We start from the raw sequence: 19,250 nt of genomic DNA, 5'->3' as shown, positions 1-19,250 counted from the left end.
GAAAAAAAATCGCAGCATGCATGATTTACATCCGTAAATCCAATCACATTCGGACATGCGAGTCAATGGGTCCGTAAAAAAACAAAACAAAAATCAGACGGCATTTGGATGATATTCTAGGGCGGTCAATTTTCACTGACTGACAGAATGGAGAAGATGGAGAATTTTATTTGTTTCATCTTTTCCGTATCCGAGAAAATCGGATCACATTATGATCGATCTCTGATCAGAGTGCGTCAGAAGTAGAGATAAGGAATATATCAATATTCAGTTCGGATTACGATCGACGTATTTGCAATATTTGTTGAACATAGCCAAACGCCATTGGAGTCAATGGGAGTACAGATGAGCGAATGTGTACGATCTCCAAACATAAAATCATCACGAATATGGTACGAATATGGCAAATTTGGACTTGGCAATCGTTTTCCGAACATATTCTCTAATCTCTAGTCAGTAGTCTAAAAAAAGGGTGTAACTTAAGGAAAAAGAGTACTAGCTACAGAATTCCCGTACACCACTCCTTCACCTTCATGCTGACTTTGGGGCGGACTCTTCAATAAACCAAATAGAAAATCCAACAAGATGTATCTAAGGCATCAAAGTATTCCTCAATTATTAATCTCATCACATGGCAGAAAAATGAAAAGGGACACAAATGGTCTTTATCAAGCCAAAATAAAAAAAAAAGACAACATGTACAGGTGACAAGCAGAGCAAGTCGTCCATTCCTTCCTTCTCCTCTTCTCAGGGAAAAATATTATGAATACATTGAGTTTTCAAATTAAAGCTTCATCTTTGCTGTGATCTTTAATGGGTTACCTAAATCTTGAAATATTATAGCCTAGATAAACTTTAGGAGTTGCCCCCATAATCTGCAACTGGAGTAGCATTTCTGACATGGCGCATGGAGGTGCACACTACTCAGGAGCGCCAAATTCATGTGTCTCTTAATGAATTCGGTACCTTTTCTACTCCACGAGACTGGCCTAACGCGAATGTGCACTATGTCAATGTTGATTAATCAGTCTCCTAAATATACAGAGCTATACCTGGCTCTTTCCTTGACACCAATAAAAGTGAATAAATAGTGCATCACAAAGGAGTAGCCAACTACTTCTACTTCCCATGGTCAACTCAACAGGCAAGATGGAGGTTTCGGGGACTCCTGATCTGGAAAAGGATGCGAGTCCAAGAGATTAGACCCTCTTAACATTGGCATATTTGGCCATACATGTCTAAGATGGGAATATATCTTTAAAGGAAATATTAATGATAACAACATTATGACAGGGGAGTCATACCTACGCAGTATTCTTCATGTTGTCATTGTAGCGTCACTTTACAAATAGTTCCATTGCCCCATTTGCACATTTCTCCAACATTTGACATCCATGTGTTTTCTGTACACCCCTTCCCTTTAGATGAATAGGAGGCTTGGATATAGCTACACGTTATTGATTATTAAAGCACCAAATGACAAAATTAGCAAAAGGCATTGGAAAGCCCATTTTGCACCAACAAAACAACTTTTCTTGCTGATTTGAGGAGTTTTATGGTGTCTCACTCTGAATTACTTCTGAAGACAAATAAGTTAAACCTCCTTGAGACAACCAGTCCAAGCTGCAGTTAAAAAATGATACGTGGTCCTCTCAAGGAGGTGAGCACAATGCATGGGATAAAGTGGAATTACAATTCTATCCTGGCAAAATGTAGTATAAATCGGAAGTGGTTTAAAAAAGTTGTCTTTAGAAAGGTGTAATTAACTTGATCTCTTTGCGTATTAACGTGCACTTTCAGGATAAGAATACCCCCATCCATTTAGCCATTCTCAATGATCATATGGATATTGTAGATGTTCTCTTGGAGAGCGGATATGACATTAACACCATCAATGTGGTAAGTATTGGTAAAGAAGAGGAGTATGAAACAACAGATTACTCTCTACAAACAAAATCTATAGTTCAGGTTTAGAATCTTTAACAATTGGATTTAGTTTTCTAAATGACAGTAGATAGATACATTCTAATTGTTATACATAAAGAGGACCTGTCTGCGCCATGTCTATTTTTGTAAGTACTTATTGTACTTTTCTTTTGAAATAAATATTATGGGGCATCTTTTTTTAACTTTGATTTATGGTGTTCCTGTTATTCTTCTTAGTTACAAATTATCAGTAAATTTCTAGGTGTTATCAGTTGGGGGGTCTCTATTCTGCCAGTCAATGTCCAATCAGGGCCGACCATGTCAGGCTATACAGGTGCACACCTCTTTGACAAGGGGAATATAACAACCGGTTGTCAATGAACTGATACATTGCCAGTAGAAATGACAGGGGAATGGCACAATACAGAGGGTATGCTTCAGAATTGTTCTCTTATTCAGAATGCACTTAAACACATTTTCCTTTTGCAGCAAGTAACTCTAAATTAATAGTGATATAATAAATTTTGTTTTGCTGACTTTTTTTTTTCATCATCCAAAAAGAAAAAAAATGAAGCATATCTGTGAATAGTTTTAATTAATAAAAAAACTTAGTATGCAGTCCCTATGGGTGATTTATCAATCCATAGCTACTAACTTTCCATAACTACTAACTTAAAACAAAGGTTTGATTTAGTCTGATCCTGTAGTTATTTTTCTGTCTCTAGAAAGAAGAGTGTATATGTAGAAGATGATCAGACTACACTAAACATTTGTTTGTAGTCTGTAACTATGGAGACACACAGGTCTTCACAGGAGCTATATAAGCAAATACCAACATATTTAGATATTTTTCATGCCTGACATGCCAGTGTAAGGAGACTTATAGGCCATGCAATGCTCTTCTAGGAAATACATACACAAATTGCTTCTTCAGGGAGGAAGAGAACTTGAACTCTAGTGGCTCCTATTGGAAGTAGCAATCTAATAATTAATATCGACCCTTTAACAAGCCTTTCCTTTATCCTAAGTCATGTGGATAGGCTTGTTAAATGGTCAAAATCGACTTTTAGGATCGCTATTTCCAATAAGTGGCATTAGAGTTCAACTGTTCTTTTTCTCTAAAGAAGCAATTTGCAGATTGTATAGGGACACACCTGAACTAGTAACACCTAGTTGTCAATTTTTTTTTCTAGTAGGAGTAACGGGAGAATGGTATGGCACAGAGTTCTAAGAAAAGATGCTTTACAAATACTATATTAGGGGTAATACAATGTTAATACAACTTTAATACTAAGACTTGTCAGGAGAGGTGACAGGTCCTCATAAAGGGATTTACAGTTGACCATAAGTGGCTCAACCGTCTAATTTATTTGTTACAACTGTTCTAAATTTCTAAGAAATACAACAACCATCAGCTCGCTGCTCCATGTAAACCAAGGCGCCAAAGCTCAGCCTGAATAAAGCGCCTCCAACAATGGTTTTTGCCAATTTGGAGATCTAGGATTAATAGTAGCATGAGAGAGCAAAGAGTAAAACTGATTCACAGGAACAGTTCTCCGCAGCCAGTGCTATACAGAGCACAACATCTTAGGTGGAGATTTCAAGTCTTACAAGATTTTGAGTTTGGAATCTTGTAATGAGGTCAGTATTCACTGATTATTGAGCACTATAGAAAACCTAGAGAGATACATAAATATACCATTCCCATCAAATAGCAAAGTCCCAAAGATAGTAACCCTCATTAGCAGGTTATGAAACTTATTTTTGTGTATATTTCTATTTTATTTTCATGGTGTTCTCTTGTAGAAGGAGTTATTTGCTAATTGATGAATGGCTGTTGCTGCCATCTGATATCAGCCCCCACAGTTCTGTATTGTATGCTAATGAGCCCCTGAGACCTTCCCCCTCCTGACCTGTGAATGAGGAGGGAGACTTGTAAATATCAGGGAGGTGAGACACAGATCAGTCCTGTGTGGAATGATGATGTGCTCACAGCATCTCAGAGAGAAAGAAGAGTATATGGACTATGTTATCCTATGTCTGCTGGATTGTTAGACTTTTATCCTGTTACTGAACTGCATTCATGTTCTGGACTATTTTATCCTTTGTGTGGTGGATCATATATGGACCTTTCGTATTTTTGCCTAAATAAAGGTCATGGTACCCCGCAGTATCATCCAAAGATGAGGGGTAAATATTAGGAGCATAAAACTTAGACAGAAAGCTCATGTCCCCCTGACATGTTTCACTGCATACACGGCGTCATCTGGGAATGGGTCAAAGGCGTTAATGGCGAAATGTCAGAATGTTAGAAATATATGTTTTAGCAATATGAATTAAATGTTAAGTTTTTTTAACCTGTTAAGGAGGGTTAAACTCCATTGGGGCTTCACCCTTTTAGGCTAATTGATTCACTTTTTCTAATTGTTTTGGTAGTGGCACACGTAAGAAATTTTGCATGCCATTCTCCAGTAATGATTATCTTGTTCAGATGAAGTTATCTTTTAAATTAAATCAATCTTTTTGTGTTAAATATAGAGGCAACAGACTCCTTTGCATTTGGTTTCTGAACTTAAGAACATTGATTTGGTGGAAAAGCTTCTTATAGCTGGCTGTGATCTCAGGATTGCAGACAAGGTAATGGTCTGCGGGCCGATTTGTTACATATATCTAACTTTTAGAACAGGCGTCAATTTTTAATTAATGTTTTTCTCTGTAAATTCCACTCCTGGTTTTCGCATACAAACATTGATGAAATACTGAGCAAATACTAATGCGTCAATAAGCCCTTAGAAAATGCAAACTTTGAATAGCCAGTTTTAAAGCCACCAAATTTATCAAAATTATTGATGCTGTTTGATAAATTTGGCACATCTATAAATTCTTCAGTCTAAAGCCCCCCAACACATTAGACTAATGTTGGCTGAACCCACTGATATAGATGGATTCGGCCAATAGTCTAATTCCATACCGATGATATCAAGGGAGAAAAGGATTTTGCATGTCTGATTTCGGACTACCGTTCCTTTTGTTCTCCAAGAGATAAGATATCACCATGGAGTGTGGCAATGGCTCTGTCATAGAGAACATATGAGCGCTCGGAAGTGCAAGCGCTCCGGTGTATGGGAGAGTTAGGTGTGATTGCTGCCAGCTGAACCATCGTATGGCCAACAGCTAAAGTATAGGCTTAATGTTTCACCATCTATGCTGCTAGTTGACATAATTTGGCAAAATACTTGCAGTAAATTTTAGCTCAATTTGATTTAGAATTTGGGCTACGGCTCCTTTAGTCAAACTACAACCTCTTTAATAGGCCACACACCCAGTTGAGAGTGTTAAAAAATGTGTCTGAAACAAATAGAAAATGCGATGCAAGGCAGGTAAGATAATTGCAAATAAAGCCAGAATTTTGGTACATATAGCAAGATTATAATTAAGATTCAAAGCAAAGAGAGTGGTTGGCTTATCCCTTACTATTCATTATGACCTTCTCCAATAACTATACTCGTAATGCTGATAACCATTCAAGAAATACCAGTACAAATTAATGTTTCCATATTCCAACCTATTCCCAGGAACTCTTGTACTGTGCCTAAGACATATCATTTCCAAATAAAGTCTGCATCGTTTGCCACCATACCGTGCCCGGAATAGCAATTATTCACTACGAGTTTTTCATCAGTCAGTCATTTACTTGGTCATGAGATGGAACTTCCTACAAAAACATTCTGTGACATATTGCTTTTGGAAAAACTAGTCTATGTAGCGCCACTCATCTCTGTATAATACTTATACATATTCTATGGAGTGGAAGTGAACTCCAAATTTAGAATGTAAAAGCTTGGCGTATCAGAATTCCCGAGTGGTGGCATATTAGCTGCCCCAAGTACAGCACCTCGGAGGCCGCAACCATCTCTTTGGCACTAAAGCAACATCTGCATATACAGGGAACATAATGGAAACACCTGGAAACATCAACAAAAGTTAGTTTAATATGGTGTAGGTCCAACTTTTGCGGCGATTACAGCCTCAATTCACCGAGGTATGGATTCATACAAGGTGTGAATTGTTTCCAAAGGAATTTTAGCCCATTCTGCAGTTAAAACACCCTCCAGTTCTTTGAGCGACGATGGCGGCGGAAATCGACGTCTAACTTGAATCTCTAAAATCGTCCATAAATGCTCAATAATGTTGAGGTCTGGGGATTGTGGGGGCCAGATGAGATGCTCAACTTCATTAGAATGTTCCTCGTGCCATGCTTTAACGATTCTAGCTGTATGAACTGGTGCATTATCACCCTGAAAGATGGCGTTCCCCTCCAGGAACAGTGCTTGAACCATTGGATGCACTTGGTCGCCCAAAATGCCTAAATAATCTCGGCTGTTAATTCTTCCATGAAGGGATATCATTGTCCCGGCGGATCTCCACAAAATAGGACCCCAGATCATCACAGAACCTCCGCCATATTTTACGGTTGGGAGAAGGCAGTCTGGATGGAATGCTTCTTTCGGCTGTCTCCAAACGTACACTCGGCCGGAGGTCGGAAATGGGGTAAACGATGATTCGTCTGAGAATATCACGTTTCCACTACTCGAGGGACCAATTCTGGAGGTTTCAACACCACTCTAAACGCTTGGAAACATTTGTCATTGAGAGCAGCGGTTTTCTAATTGCAGCTCTTCCGTGGAATCCTGATTTGTGCAGCTCCCGACGAACAGTTTTTGTGGAAACTGGGTTCTGTAGGTGTTCATTGAGCTCAGCAGTGATTTTCGGAGCCGTGGTCTTGCGATCCTCTCTCACATTTCGCTTTAGTGTCCGATGGTCTCTCTCAGTCAACTTTGACTTTCGGCCGGACCTGTGCTTTGCTGCGGACATTTTTCCTTCTCTTTCAAACGCAGTCATTACTTTGGAGACAGTACCTCTTGACACGCCAAGCATTCGGGCACTTTCTGTTACACTAGCGCCTGCCATATGAGCACTAACAATTTGGCCTCTTTGAAAATCCGAGAGGTCTGCCATTGGTATCAGGTTCTCATCAATGTTCTTACAATTCTGCAAAACAAACAGTTAATTTACATTCACATAACACAAATAATCAACTACTACTACCATATGTCACGGTTTGCATGTTTATCACATGTTCGAAGATTATGATGCCAAAACGTTAGGCATTTCCATTATTTTGTCCAACCCCTGTAAGTATTTCTACTGTAGATGACACGCTGGTGGTAGAGGGCGGGGGATAGTTATGTAGCTCAGTCAACACGTTGGTCCTCCATGGCAACATGGGTATATTTTTCGGAACGGTAGGCATGTAACTATGGCACTATCATGTTTTCCTACTATTATATTATGAAATATATATATTTTATATTTTTACTAAATATTATATCTGGGTTTGCAGCAAAACAAAACAGCACTTGATACAGCAGCAAGAAGCAATCACACCCTCATCGTGGATATGATTATCAAAGCTGAAAGATATTACACGTGGATGGAGGTAAGATATAGCTAGATCTAGTACAGCGGTAGCCATAATGAAGCATCAGGCTGCACTTGTACAGAATGTTGTGAATGATGGTGAAATCACCCAAAACGTTAGCACAATGTTATAGTATCATTATGGAGTGTTAAAGATTTTATGGACACTCCATGAAAATGAACATTATCCTGCAAAGTGCATGGCCTGACGGGGCAGTGCCTGATCCAAAGAGTCACTAGAAATAGAAGGTATCTACTGGCATCTGCAGGCCCAACTTTAGGTACAACTGCATGCAGCAGTTATTTTATGAGGCATTCTCCATAATAAAAAGAGAAAAAAAAAAAATACTTCCAAGTACCATTTTTTTCCGGACTATAATACGCACCGGACCATAAGACGCACCCCAAATTTTCAGAAGAAAAATAGGGAAAAAATTAAAGCGTCAAATGAGGATCTGTCTTACAGTCCAAATTATTCAGCTTAACTGGGGGGTAGGGTGTGATAGGGAGCACTGGTGGAGCGGGTTCACAGGAGGTGTTCGGTGGTCTGGCTCATCCCAGGCTGGTGCAGCAGTTTCGGTGGTGTGGGGGCTCCGCCATTTTGTGAAAGCCCTCACACATCCATCCCAGGCTGATGCGTGGCAGTTTCACAGATCGGTGGTGCGGGGGCTCCGCCGGCATTTGTGGAAATCCCGAAGCCCCCACACATCCATCCCAGGCCGGAGCCCCCGCACTTCCATTGCTGTAATGAGTTGGTCTCCATGAAAATGGCGGCCGGAGGTGGCGCATGCGCAGAATGAGATCTCAGCCTTTCACAAAATGTCAGCAAAGCCCCCGCACCACTGAGCATCTACAAAAGTGCACACACCAACCTGGGATGGATGTGTGGGGGCTCCAGGATTTCCACAAATGCCGGCGAAGCTCCCACACCACAGATCATCTGCGAAACTGCCAAGCATCAGCCTGGGATTTGTCTCCTGGTAAGTGCATCCGGCCTATAAGACGCACCCCCATTTCCCCAAAAAATTTTTTGGGAAAAACGTGCATCTTATAGTCCGAAAAATACGGTAGATATAATGTAATATTCTTTTATTAATTTAGCCATTTTTTTCATGTTTCTGGAAAAGCGTTGCAACAACCAGAGCGTCCATGTTAGCAGCACGCCGGATCCTTGCTCTGACAGGCAGGGTCGGCGGCGTGTCTTTTCATTCACCCATGCTGCAGATGGTTCTTTCCTTCCCCATGCTCAGCATGTTTCCAGCCATTCCTTTAGGTCTCGCATGCGTGCGCTCCCACCCCCTTAAAGGGCCAGCATGTTCACTTGCTATTTCCTCCCCAGCCAATGGCTGTGAAACACTATGTATATATTGCTTCCTCACCACTGGGGAGGTGCCTGAGCAACCTTCCTGTTTCAGTTTGTTGTGTAAGGTCGCATACCAGTGCAAATCCTGCCTGCTGCATTCTGAAGCAAATCCTGCTGGTTGCACTCTGACACAAACTCTGCTGCACTCTGATACAAACTTGATCAGCTGCACTCTGATGCTAGCTCTGCCTGCTGCTCCATCCAGTCTGTCCTTTGGGTCCAGCTGCTGCTTGGCCGTTGGTCTGTCCTGGAGTGGCAACTGGCATTCATTGGGAGCCAAGTCTAACCTCACCATGAGAGGCTCTAGTGAATAGTCATGTGATCGCTTAGTCATGCCCCTCCAGGCTCTCCTCGGTCCTTGGCACAGTGGTTCCACAAACCACAATCGTGAAAGTCCACTATTAAAACTCTAATAAAAGTTGTTGTTCTTTCTCAGACTCTTGGATGATATGATAAATTTGCTTTATACGTACCATAGTTAGAATGATTTACCTTTTCACAAGTTAGAGAAAACTTGCTCGCAAGTGCGATTACATTCACTTTACTCCAGAAAGAGATCTCACCAATGGAGCATCTCGTAGACTTTTATTTATTGATTTTGTCATCATTGCTCAATTTTGTTAAGTCTTGATGTGTCATTGTCTCCATTGCTTTGGTTAGAGCCTTAATGAAGAGGTTAGCCATGAGGGACCTGTGACATTCAAACAAGATCACTTGTCGAAGACCGGTCAGATCCGCTCAGCTCTCTGGAACTTGGCGTATCAGCAGCTGAAGCCCGATGAATGGAAGAGGTTGGCTCAGGTGTGGAACTTCTCCGAACGGCAGATTAAAGCCATTGAGATGCAGTGGACAGGTATAGTACGAGGACTTTTTAAAGTAACACTCATTATTTGGAATGAGTAATGTTGTTGGAGACATATCTGTTTTAATTTTTGTTTTCCATTTCTTTATTTCTACTCTGTTCACATCTAAGGCTACATTCATACATCCATGTGAGTCTTACCATATTTTTCTTTTACTAAAGCAGGTAGACTAAACTTTTTTTTAGCCATTAACGCTTAGCAACGTATCAGTTAAAAAACATAGTACTCGGATGGATCTCTAAGTAAAAAGTATGGGGGCAAATCATTAAGATATTTACAGCAGAAATCTAATGTAAACACCTTAATAAGTTGCAATATTTTTGCTTAACTTGGAAGTTGCGCAAAAAAATCATACGACTTTTGGCATGTACACGCCAGTCCTGGCCAGCTACACCAATATTGGCAGGGCATGGATGTCCCGAGGTGTGGTCACACCGCCTGTCAAATACATCATAAGTGACACAGGTGGCGTAACTTACTCCAGGAATGTATGTCTATCCCAGACTGCAGCACATTTCTGGCTTCAGCGCTAGGTGATAGTTGTGCATAATTGGTTAAGTGACTCTTCCTATGTCTTCAGTGTGTCATCTGGTCTGCACTGCTTCCTATAGACTTTAATGTCAGAGTCTGATCTGCAAAGAAAGAATAAGAAAAAGCTTGGAGTCTCACGGACTGGAGACATGGATCCATTTTTTTAAATTGATGTGTGTATGGCGCAATGAAACTCTATAGGCCTGTGCGTTGTTCGAGAAAAACAGCAGCACTAGGATGTGTGAATGCAGACTTAAAAGAAATCTGTCACTAAATTTTTGCTACCTTTTCTGAGAACAGCATGATATAGGGGCAGAGACCCTGATTCCAGTGATGTGTCACCTACTTTGCTGCTTGCTGCAATTTTGATAGACTGTTTTCTCTGCTGCAGATCTACCAGTTCTCTCAATGCTGAGCTCTGTATGACCCCACCTACCCCACTGATTGACAGCTTCCTGTGTACACTGTGCATAAGCAGAAAACTGCCAATATATGGGAGTGTTGTTATACAGAGCTCATGAATATGGTGCACTGCATGGCATCAGGTTTACTAGTCCTCTAGTGATAATTTCCTGCTGATAAAATAGTGATTTTTATCAAATCTACAGCAAACAGAACAGTAAGCGACACATCAAGCTGCATTCAGATTAGGTGTCAAAAATCAAAATCTTTTTATGCTAAATTCAGAATTCTCTTGGTCTTCTGTTACCAGAGTGCTGGGTCTTATGTATGTTCTAAATACATTTAGGGAATAATTACTTGTGGAAGATACACTGTTGATTTTCCGAGTGGAACATTTTGCAGATTACAGTAGTTATTTTTTTAATAACTGAGTTTTATTAAATCTTTCATATATAAAGTTACAGAAAAACAACAACATAGAGAATATTCTAAGTATTATCTAACATTCCATCTTAGTTTGACCCAACACTGAAGAACCATTGTACCTGAATAAATGACAAGATATTGACACATGGTGGGGGGAGAAGGAGGTACATCGATTTCAGCCTTTAATACCAGGCCTACTTTACATAGCCCTGACCGCTAGCAATTTGTTTGTACCGCTTGCAAACAGTCAATTGTGTTATTCAATAGAGCCGTGAGAAGTTCCATATTTCACACGCCCTGAATGCGTGTGTCCATGCGTGCAACTGATTATTAGAAGAAGGTCGAGACATCTTCCATTTACACGCTATCAAACATCTAGCCCCCGTGGTCATGTGCATCAAAAGTTGATGACTTTTGTGGCTGAACTGAAATGGTGGGATACTGAGTAAGTAAAACAGTTGATTTTCCCTATAGATGAAACATGTGGAGGTCTTATCTGCACTCCTCCAGACTCCCTGACGGGTATCAGGTGACAAGATCCCCCCCCCCCCCCTCGAAATATCTCCCATTTACTCATACAAGGCTGATTCTTGTGATCTAGTAAATAAAGGATAAGTAAAAGTCGATAGATATCAGATCTAATCCCTCTAGTGAAGACGCCTGCTCTACATAACTTTTCAAAATATGTAGGTTGGGAGACCTTGAGGAGGGAGAAGAGGGAATGCATAGAGTGTCTAATTTGCAAATATCAGTAACAGGAGTTTACTGGTATGTTAAATCGAGATTGTAAAGTCTCAAGAGTTAATAAGACCCTAGAGTGTAAGCCGACTAGATCTGTGAAACAAAAAAGTTGCTTGTTAAACCACGGTCTAATGAAGTAGTTTTTCAAACTATCAGGTATAGCAGGGTTAAATAGATAAGAGTAGAGATGAGCGAACCCGAACTGTAATTTCGGGGTTTGTACCGGACACCTAGCATCTGGTGCTGAATTCCAAACATGGACTTCTCCCAAAAGTCAGTGTTGGGAGAGTGGGAGAGAGAATTCTGTGGGGATACTCTGCTTCCTTTGGCAGCCCTCTAGCCCTTACTAGGACCATTTTACAGCACCAAAGTTCAGGTCCCCATTGACTTCTATGGGGTTTGGGTTCAAGGTCGGGTAGAGTTCTGGTACCTGAACCTTGAAATAAAATTCGGTCAGACACGATGAACCCGAACATCCACGGGTCCGCTCATCCCTAGAAAAGAGGTCATCGGGGAGTGTTTGGACATTGATGGAAACTTTTTCAAACATGTATCCCAGATCATCTTAGTAAAAGTTATTGGGCCAAGCATAGGGGAATCTAGTTTGTGATGTTGTAGCCCAAAGGTATGAATTCGGGTGGATTGGGGCCAACCATAGTTTCTCAATTTCCATCCATCTAGAGCACGCTCTGAGGGCAGGCCAAGCAGGTATATGACGGAGAGGAGTACAGTGGATGACATTTTAACAAATATGTTCCAGAAAAAATGATCAGCAAAAATTAATCTGTGGATTGAATTTGAAATCAGAATAGTAAAAGACAAATAATAGTACAAAATGTAGCAAGGTTCACCAATAAGTATACATATTTATTGAGAGAAAGGACACCAAATAAAGAACATATTTAAAAACATACATGATTTAGGTAAGGTGTGTCTATGATAAGATAACACCCTTCTGTTATGCCAAGAGGAAAATAACCACAAAGGCAAATTTCCAATGAAAAATGTGTTGACAGGACACCATAAAAAAATAAAGCAAAAAATACTTAAACAGAATAGCGGATATGTATACACTGGACCATAGCCAGTCGCTCATGACGCTTTATCTACCCCTGATGAAGTTGCCTTACGTTTGGCGATGCAAGTGAGGTTTATTTGGTGTCCTATCTCTTAATGAAGATTTATACTTTATTGGTGATCCTCGCCATATTTTGTACTCTTCTTTGTCTTTTATTATCCATATGGTTTGTTGACTACTTGGAAAGATGATCCCTATATTTTTGTAGTGCCCACCTTGCTCGTTCTGTATAAGGCTGGTTTCACACTTGCGTTTTGATCTGCAGCGTTTTAGCGCTAAAAAACGCATGCGTTTTTTTCTATACTTAACATTAAAAACGCGTGCGTTTTTTAGCATGCGTTTTCGCCAACGCATGCGTTTTTGACGCGTGCGTTTAGTTGCAGAAATGCAACCTCTAGTAACTTCTAGCGGCGTTTTTTTGCCGCAAAAAAAACGCATGCGTTTATTCGCGGCAAAAAAATGTATTGCTGTCTATGTAAACGCATGCGTTTTTAAGCACATGCGTTTTTAAACGCATGCGTTTCTATAGAAAAACACAAGAAAACACAAAAAAAACCAAGAAAACCCTAACCCTAGGGATCCTAACCCTAACCCTAAGGGTTAGGATCCTAACCCTAAGGGTTAGGATCCCTAGGGTAACGGTTAGGGTTAGGATCCCTAGTAACCCTAGGAATCCTAACCCTAACCCTTGGGATCCTAACCCTAAACCTTAGGGTTAGGATCCTAACCCTTAGGTTTAGGATCCCTAGGGTAACGGTTAGGGTCCCTAGTAACCCTAGGAATCCTAACCCTAACCCTAGGGATCCTAACCCTAACCCATCCTGTTTTGATTTGTACCAAGTACCAACATTTTTTTATGGTTAGATTCAAAGGAATTTGGCAGGATGGTATAGATCAGTGTGTAATTTGGATATTACCAGTCTTTCTCCCTTTCTATCAACCATTTCAGAGCTAAAGACCTGGTTAGGCACCATTGCTTCCAGTTACATCACCCACGCCCAATGGACCCATATCTTATTATAAGATATATTGGGCCCCATTACATGTGTGCCATTTTTTGTCTTTTTTTACCATCTTTCCATTGGCACCCTTTTATACACTGCTCAAAAAAATAAAGGGAACACTAAAATCCACATCCTAGATATCACTGAATGAAATATTTCAGTTGCAAGTCTATATTTATTACATAGTGGAATGTGTTGAGAACAATAAAACATAAAAATGATCAACGTGAATCAAAATGAATATCCCATGGAGGTCTGGAGTTGAAATGATGCTCAAAATCAAAGTGGAAAATCAAATTACAGACTGATCCAACTTCAGTGGAAATGCCTCAGAAAAAGGAAATGATGTTCAGTTGTTTGTGTGTTGCCTTCATGTGCCTGAATTACCTCCCTACAATGCCTGGGCATGCTCCTGATCAGGCGGCGGATGGTCTCCTGAGGGATCTCCTCCCAGACCTGGACTAAAGTATCCGCCAGCTCCTGGACAGTCTGTGGTGCAACATGACGTTGGTGGATGGTGCGAGACATGATGTCCCAGATGTGTTCAATCGGATTCAGGTCTGGGGAACCGGCAGGCCAGTCCATAGCTTCAAAGCCTTCATCTTGCAGGAACTGCTGACACACTCCAGCCACATGAGGTCTGGCATTGTCCTGCAGCAGGAGGAACCCAGGGCCAACCGCACCAGCATATGGTCTCACAAGGGGTCTGAGGACCTCATCTCGGTACCTAACGGCAGGCTACCTCTGGTGAGCACATGGAGGACCACTCCACACCATTACTGGTCCACTGCCAAACCGGTCATGCTGAAGGTTGTTGCAGGCAGATCGCTCTCCACGGCATCTCCAGACTCTGTCACATATTCTCAGTGTGAACCTGCTTTCGTCTGTGAAGAGCACAGGGCGCCAGTGGCGAATTTGCCAATCCTGGTGTTCTGTGGCAAATGCCAAGCATCCTGCACGGTGTTGGGCTGTGAGCACAACCCCCATCTGTGGACGTCGGGCACTCAGACCATCCTCATGGAATCGATTTCCAACAGTTTGTGCAGACACATGCACATTTGTGGCCTGCTGGAGGTCATTTTGCAGGGCTCTGGCAGTGCTCCTCCTTGCACAAAGGCTGAGGTAGTGGTCCTGCTGCTGGGTTGTTGCTCTTCTACGGCCCCCTCCACGTCTCCTGTGGAACTGGCCGGTCTCCTGTTAGTGCCTCCAGCCTCTGGACACTACGCTGACAGACACAGCAAACCTTCTTGCCACAGCTCGCATTGATGTGCCATCCTGGATGAGCTGCACTACCTGAGCCACTTGTGTGGGTTGTAGAGTCCGTCTCATGCTACCACAAGTGTATAATAATTTCCATCTGTTGTCTATTCCATTTGCACAACACCATGTGAAATTGATTGTCAAACAGTGTTGCTTCCTAAGTGGACAGTTTGATTTCACAGAAGTTTGATTTTCTTGGAGTTATATTCTGTTATTTAAGTGTTCCCATTATTTTTTTGAGCAGTGTATCTTAGATGTGCTTGCCTGCTCTTTTATTTGCTTTTTTTTGTTGGCCCTTGGGGCAAAGTTTGGGGTTTTCAGATGTTTTCACCTAAATCATCATTTGCGATTTTTCGAATAGATGCAAAGTTTGTTGTAAAGGTAGTGCAGTTCATCCCTTGGAGTGACTTTTTGTATATATTAAAATGTGGCTACATTTTTGCAAACCGACTTTTTGCACAAAAAAAAGGATAAGGACAAAAATAAAGACCAGTTTTGACTTTGCCCAATATCTGTAAACCGCGTGCGCCATTTTGATGAATTGACCACAAAAAAATGGTATTGAATACTACAAGAAAAGTTACTTACAAAAATGCAATTGATGCATTGGAGCCATTGTTTTGATGGGATGCAATCTGAGTAACTGGTTACTACAGCCGTGCTTCCTGATGGACTCCTATGGAAGACTCTAGCTGCTGGGCTGTGTATTCTTAGTATCCAGTTTTTGTAAAATGACTTATTTAATATCAAGACTGGCATTGTGTTGGCTGAACTCAATCCATGACATTGTCCATCTTGGCTTACACAATCCCTCCTCTCAGGAGAGAACTCTAAAGCTGAATTCCTCTTACTTTGATTTGCCACAATTTTACATTGTGGTTCATTTTTATGCATTTTATAGTTTGTTTTTTTTTAAAGTGTGTTTCACCTGCAAAAGCCACAAGATATAATGCTGCAACGTGTCAGCACAACGTAACAATTCAATATTGCAATTTTCTTCTATTAACAGATAAATTCAGCTACAAGGAACACGGCAACCGGATGTTGCTCATATGGCTACATGGCGTCTTACTGAAAAAAGAAAATCCAATTAAATCTTTATATGAGGATCTGGTGAAGATGGGGCACCCACAGCTCGCTGGTAATGCACACATTTTTATTTTTTTACACTATTAACATAAAACTTCCACTTTTGAATAATCCATCTTAGTGCAGTTCTGTAGTTATTTGCTCCAGAACCTTGTGGTGTTATACAATTTTAAGAATAAGTAAAATAAGTATTGGACACGTCACTAATTTTCTAAGTAAATATATTTCTAAATGTGCCATTGACATGAAATTCTCACCAGACGTCAGTAACAACTCATCCAATCTACACAGGGAAAGATATAAAAGCATTGATGCCCATTAATTAAGTTGTGTGTAATAATGAGAAATGACGCAGGGAAGAAGTATTGAACACATGAAGAAAGAGGTACAAAAAACCATGGAACGTCAGGACACCAGTTGAAATCAGTGATTAGAAAGCAATCCTGCCACTTACTGAAAGTAATATCAACTGATCCAACTGATGGCATATAAAAAGGTGTCTCATTACTAAGGTGCCACACAAGAAACATCTCAAGATGAGTAAAACCAGTGAGCGGTCTCAATACCGTCACAACCTTATTGTTGTAAAACATACTGATGACATTGATTACAGAAGAATTTCTAAACTACTGAAGGCTCCAGTACTGTTGGGGCCATAATCTGGAAGTGGAAAGAAGATAATTTTTCCATAAAAAGGTGACGTCCATCTGCTCATTGCAAGATTTCAGAGATAGGAGAGAGAATAATTAGAAGAGTTGTCCAAAAGCCAAGGACCACTTGGGGAGAGCTACAAAAAGACCTGGAATCAGCTAAGCTATAACTAATGCACTCAACCTCCATAGCCTGTATGCACGCTAACCTGTGAACTACTGGGAGACTATAGTCTGGTCAGATGAGACCAAAATTGAACTCTTTGGATGCCATAGTACACACCATGTTTGGAGGTAAAAGGCACTAAATATCACCCCAAAAACATCATACCACCAGTGAAATTTGGTGGTGGAAACATCATGGTGTTGGGCTGTTTTCAGCATAACGCACTGGCAAACTTCTTATAATTGAAGGAAGGATGAATGGACAAATGTACTGAGACATTCTTTATAAAAAAAAAAAAAAAAATCTGCTGCGATCTACCAGGATGATGAAGATAAAACGAGGATGGACATTTCAGCAAGAAAACGATGCAAAACACACAGCGAAGGAAACACTCAATGGGATTCAGAGAAAGAAAACAAAGCTGCTAGAATGGCCCAGCCAATGACCTGACCTAAATTCAACCAAAAAGCTATAAAAGGAACTAAAGCTTCATAGAAGGAGCCCATGGAACCTTCAGGACATGAAGAGTGTTTGTGTGGAAGAATGGGACAAAATCACACCTAAGCAATGCATGCGACTAGTTTCTCTATACAGAAGGCATCTTGAAGCTGTCATCACCAACAAAACCTCCTGTACGAAATATGAAATAAATTTCAGTAAGCGTGTTCAATACATTTTCCCGATGTCATTTCTCATTATTACACAACTTAATTTACCTGGATAGAATTTCATATCAGTAGCACAGCAAATTGGTGACGTATTCAATACTTATTTCACCTGCTGTATATGAACATGCAGCTCTTTCAAAGTCCAGCAATACTTTTACATGGCCAGTGCATTTCTCCATTATTGAAAAATCAGTGTTTGAATTGAGAGGTAGATAAGGCTGAAGAGCTATTTATCACTCCAGTTCTATTTCTCATTCAGCCTAGTCTCCTCCTACTTGACAAACAGCCTCTATGCATAGTGACTTCAGGCAAAAGAGCAGTCAGTCAAGCAGGAGGAGATGGAACTGAGCGGAGAATAGAGCTGGAGTGACAGAGGTTTCAGATGTACAAATCACTCTTCGGCCTCACTTGCTTAACAATTCAAACACTGATTTCTCAGTAACAAATGAACATGTAAAGGTATGGCTGGACTTGTCTTTCAAAGAGCCACATGTGCAAATGAATATTTGGGGTGTGAAATTCTTCCAACAGATTCCCTTTTTTGAAGTTTTTATTAGTAAAAAGACCTGACACCTTTCATCAGAACTACACTCCTATCAAGTTCTTAATTTTTACAGATTAAAGTATTGTTTTAAAGGGCTATTTCTTTCAGTAACTCATTTCTGTTAGGAGGGTTAATGGATGATTAAAAGCAGGTACACCTATCAAACGGTTGAGATCTGTGAAGGAACCTGACAGCAACTGTTCAATCTCCCTGCAGTGCCTCCGCAGGTGAAGTGAAGTATTTACAAAGCTCATATTGAAAATAATTTACTGCAAAATACACCGAAGGGCTGCATGCTCCAGAGAGAGTCACTCTTTATAGCCTCCCTTTAACTCAGGACGTGGAAATCCACAGGGTGATTTATTCAAAACTCAACATGTTTTAGGGACCATCTGTTCCGTTCATCAGCTGATTACCTGATGAAGGGGACAGATCATCCCTGCAACGCATTGTACGTTGAATAAATAAACTCTTATCTGACCTGGGTGGCTCCTGACTCAGAGCGTGACGCTTGTGGATTTCCACCGCCCACCTTTCATAGTTTTTCACTGCATCACGGCTCCTGAGCAGGACGCCAGGAGCGGGAGGAAGGTGCTGCAGCGCTCCAAGACCGCCATCATTCACCGCTTAGCATCAGCGTTGTGCCGGCATGCACAACTGCCAGAGGTGCTGTGAGGTTCCTCACATTCTTTTGGTTTACTGTTACATGTTAAATTGGGTTAAGTGTTCTGAATTAGGGGAACCTCTTCTACTCTTAAAGAATTTTTTTGCTTATGGGGTGTATTTTTCCTACTTTTCATATATTCAGTAGGGAAATGTGGAGCTTTTCTTCAGACAAAATTCACATTTCCCCTTACTGAAAACAAGTGGAAAAAACAGAACTATGTGCACTACGGATGAGGTCTCATAAAATAATCCAGGATGCCGACACAGTTGAAAGTATGATGCCTGGCAGGGGAAAAGGGGCGACGCTGGCACTGGCACCCCCCCTCGACTCACGGTCTTCATAGCGACCGCTATTGGTGGTACACCACTGATAGTAAGGAAGGAATGCTGCC

At 40.9% G+C, this 19,250-nt stretch overlaps 1 protein-coding gene across 1 annotated transcript in view; it reads left to right on the top strand.

Moving 5' to 3' along the window:
• ANKDD1B (ankyrin repeat and death domain containing 1B) overlaps nt 1-19,250 on the top strand; it is a 79,856-nt gene that overhangs the window by 58,324 nt on the left and 2,282 nt on the right. Inside the window, exons 10-14 of the mRNA XM_077287360.1 lie at nt 1,801-1,899; nt 4,465-4,563; nt 7,331-7,426; nt 9,431-9,623; nt 16,085-16,216. Of these exons, the coding sequence (XP_077143475.1) occupies nt 1,801-1,899; nt 4,465-4,563; nt 7,331-7,426; nt 9,431-9,623; nt 16,085-16,216 (619 nt within the window). The remainder of the gene's footprint in view (nt 1-1,800; nt 1,900-4,464; nt 4,564-7,330; nt 7,427-9,430; nt 9,624-16,084; nt 16,217-19,250) is intronic.

Source organism: Ranitomeya variabilis, chromosome 1, assembly GCF_051348905.1.
Source record: "Ranitomeya variabilis isolate aRanVar5 chromosome 1, aRanVar5.hap1, whole genome shotgun sequence".
NCBI classification, from domain to species: Eukaryota; Metazoa; Chordata; class Amphibia; order Anura; family Dendrobatidae; genus Ranitomeya; species Ranitomeya variabilis.
This window is presented reverse-complemented; position numbering and strand designations above follow the sequence as displayed.